The sequence below is a fragment of the Populus nigra genome, chromosome 8 (assembly GCF_951802175.1).
Source record: "Populus nigra chromosome 8, ddPopNigr1.1, whole genome shotgun sequence".
Lineage (NCBI taxonomy): Eukaryota > Viridiplantae > Streptophyta > Magnoliopsida > Malpighiales > Salicaceae > Populus > Populus nigra.
In genome coordinates this window covers 7,602,173-7,606,214 of record NC_084859.1, presented here as the reverse complement: position 1 = coordinate 7,606,214, position 4,042 = coordinate 7,602,173, and the positions used below count along the sequence as shown (strand labels likewise).

General features: G+C 32.8%; 1 protein-coding gene across 1 annotated transcript; it reads left to right on the top strand.

The window, feature by feature from the left end:
* Positions 1 to 340: 340 nt before the first annotated feature.
* Positions 341 to 1,471, top strand: LOC133701432 (ethylene-responsive transcription factor TINY-like). The gene has a single exon (XM_062125346.1). It carries the CDS (start codon positions 533 to 535, stop codon positions 1,232 to 1,234), a length of 702 nt encoding a protein of 233 aa, XP_061981330.1. The 5' UTR covers positions 341 to 532; the 3' UTR covers positions 1,235 to 1,471.
* Positions 1,472 to 4,042: the final 2,571 nt, after the last annotated feature.

Genomic DNA, 4,042 nt, shown 5'->3' with positions numbered 1-4,042 from the left:
TTTTATAATTTATTAAATTTTTAAGTTATTTTAATCTCATAACTCATATTATAGATTTGACCGTTAATTTAATTAATTTAAATTTATTTATTTATTTTTTTAATTTTATTATTTAATATTATAATTATTTATTATTTATTTCAATTTAATTTATATAATAAAATTATTTTAATCTTACAACTCACATCAGTTTTATAAATTAACTGGAATAAACTTAAGTCATTCCATCTGACGGGTCAACTCTGACTTGTCCATTCTTCACCGGGTCCCACAGTCCTATTGTTCTTCCCTTTCATTCTTGCGGGGAAATCTCTCTCTGATTTCCATTTTTCCAATTTATTTTTGGCATCTCTCAATTTTGTCTTGTGAGCCACTGGGAGGTTAGGTTGCGGGTCATTATAATGAGCGTACATCTTGCCTTGACAAATTCTCTCTACAAATACCCATCCTTTTATTGTTCCTCTCCCTCAGACTGACCCCGTCTCTTCCACCTTTCAGTTCTCAAACCAGTCCACAGATTAGCGTTCCAGAGATGAATGAAGAAAGCACTAGCTCAAGCAATTCAACATGTAATTCACCACCACCACCACCATCTTTGGCTACTACCATTACCAATAAGCTCAATAAACAAAACCCAACTCAGCAAAGCTCAAGATCAAAGGTCAGAGACTGCAGCAAACACCAAGTTTATAGGGGTGTTAGAAGGCGAGCCTGGGGCAAATGGGTGTCAGAAATCCGCCAACCTCGTAAGAAATCACGTATTTGGCTCGGAACATTCCCTACGCCAGAAATGGCAGCGCGTGCTCACGATGTGGCAGCGTTGTGTATTAAAGGTGACTCTGCCATTTTAAATTTTCCAGAACTTGCCGACTCATTACCACGCCCAGTGTCGGTAATGCCACGTGACATTCAGTCAGCCGCGGCGAAAGCTGCTGCCATGGTCGAGTTTAATTCACCATCACCATCCTCGTCACTGTCGTCATCATCGGTAACGGTGTCTGAAGATGTGGCAGAATCCGAGGAGGAGTACTTGAGTGAAATCGTGGAGTTACCGAATATAGAAGGGAGCTTTGACTCTCCTGATCAGTCACGAATTGAGTTCATGTTGTTTGACTCTGTCGATGGCCATGGATGGGTGTATCCACCGCTAGACTTGTGTGGGGAGTTTTCTGATCAGTTATTGGGCCTGGAGAGCTTGATTTCGAGCAACTTTGCAGGGTCTGTATTGAATTGATGGCTAATTAAATTGGTGGTCTGCTCTCTTTTTTTTTCTTTTTTCTTCTTTCAATTTATAGAAGAAAAAAATATATGCTTGGCTACTTCTTCAGACTGGTCACTATTTTTATCACTGTAATATGATCGATACTATATGCTAGAGTAGATGCTTAATCTCTTTCTATCACACACAAATATATGTTAGTATTTTTTGTAAATACACATATATGAATAAATATGACTTGAGATGTTTTAATTGGTTGCTCCAAATACAAAGTCGTGTATTTTGTGATTCTATCAAGAAGAACTGAGAGATTTCCTAGACTAAATATATAGTAATCATGTGATTAATTTTGTCTACAACGCACGCAAATCCCATCTTTTGTTTATTAATGTGTGCAGATAGCTTTATTTAGTCTCTTTTAATCAATTAATTGAAAGATAAAGGAATTAAATTTATTACAGAAACCACTCATTTATTGTCGGGAAGATCTTCTGATCTTCAACTTCATCGAATCTGCTATACTTTGGAGAGTTCTGGGAATTAAATTTAGTTAATTAATTTCTGTGTTTGAGATCTTTTAAAGGTATTAATCTGAATTCTAAATAAAAAACAAATCCCTCTAATTTGCTCAAGAAATTCATTTTTAATCTTCTTTCCCCACTCTCCTTCCTTGTCTTCTTCTTCGACAAATTAAGAAGCTCTGGATAAGGAAGCAGTGGCTATATCCCCAGTACTGTGTCTGCTTGGTCCAGTCTATCAGGGAAATGCTCTGGTCATGGAAGGGGCAAAAGACGCAACGGCGGCTTGGCTCCTCCTTCCAATCCCGGTTTCGCAGAATTAGCACAAATCCCAGAATCACTGTGCCCAATGCTAGTACAGCACAGTACCACCGGAAGTGGAAGTGGAAGTGGTGGAGTCTGAGACCTTTCAGCAAGACCTTGACAGCGTGACGCATGTGTGGAGGGCGATGGTGATCTTGATGGCACGCGGGATACAACGTCTCCAAGATCCTCTTAATATACATACCGTTGCTCTTTTGTAATCTTTGATTTCCTATTTATTGTATCAATGAAACTTTCCTTGTTTGCTTTCTTATTTTCTTAATCTACAAGCGCATATTTTTTATTTCAACAATTGACGAAAATGACAATAAACTCTAACTGAAGATCTACCCCCTTGCTCGGCAACAAAATCTAACATTTGCCCTAATTTAGAGTGTGGGGGTTATTATTTTTTTATATGTCTTTTACTTGAAAATATGTGGAAAGAATAATTTTTTAAAATAAATTTATTTTAATATTAGTATATTCAAACAATATAAAAAAAATAATTTTTTATATATTTTTTTAAAATACAGAAATAAATATACTCTTAGTTGCCCTTAGTTGTCATGAATGCAAAAAATTATTTAGCACAATTTCTTTGCCCGCAAGGATCGTCATAAAAGTAGCTCAAAAAATGACATAGCTTGAAAATGTCAATCTGATTAGTGAAAAGATAAACTTTGTAATAAAATATAATATAAATAATTTCTAAATAAAAAGTAAAAGAATTTAGATTTTGTTCTTTTTAAAATGTGATTGAAATGTGATTGTGTTATTTTTTAAAATATTTTTTATTTAGAAATGTATTAAAATAATATTTTTTTTATTTTTTAAAAATTATTTTTGAAATCTAAAAACTTTAAAAAATTATTAATTTAAAATAAAAAAAATAAAAAATAATAACTTCTTTAAAAATATTTTTAAAATGTAAAAAAACAGCTTTTAATTAGATTGGTGGCCTCGTTCTAACGAAGAATATGGTGGCGGGCCATGATGGTCTCTTCAGGTATTAAGATTTTTGCCGATTGAAACACGACACGTGCCTTCAACACAGTAATTCTTGGAACTCAACTCATCTGAGAATATACTGGCGTCATTTCTTGGTTGAATTCATACGAGGAAAGGACGCATTTATGCTCTATGACACTAATATTTTAAATTAAAATCGAAGGTCCTAGTTTTATTAATAATAATAATAATAATAATAATATCTTAGGGAGGACGCATTTTGTTATTAATTATTTAGAGCAAATAAACACGAGGACGGCTGATTTAACCATTTATTAAGTCGCAATCACGGCCGTCGCCATCAATCATTCAAATGTGTTTATTACATTAGATGCATGAGAAGAGCAACTTGCACAAAGTGCCGTTGGAAGGATTGTCGCTTGTTGACGTCACATAAGCAGAACGGACCGTTGCAAGGGTTTTTCTTTTCTTTTCTTTTCTTGAATCTTATAAGTGACAGTTCGATGCGTCAGTATTTGCGGAAATATTCTCTTTGGGTGTTAAATGGAAACAGAGTAATATAAAATTTGTCATAGGCAATGTGGGTATCCAGAATATACTAGAGTTTGTTTTTTAATGTATTTTTTTTGTTTGACAATAAATTAAAATAATATATTTTTATTTTTTAAAGTTTTTTTTAATATTAGTATATTAAAATGATCTAAAAATATCAAAATACAATAATTTAAAGCAAAAATATATTAATATTTTAACGGAAATAGTTCAACTTAATACCAAACAAATACAATATACAGTCGAACAACTTCAGCTATTAATAAGAATCTCATGCTCCAAACTGCAAGGAAGAACAATTCCCTAATCCCAGAAATTATATTGATTTAGGGAATGTTTGTATTTATAGTGTCATTGTGTTTTTTTTTAACAAAATATTATTTTAATATATTTTCAAATGAAAAATAATTTAAAAATTAATTGCCATCGTAATATCAAACAATATCTTGATAAAGTAAGACATATGTGTGTCTATAAT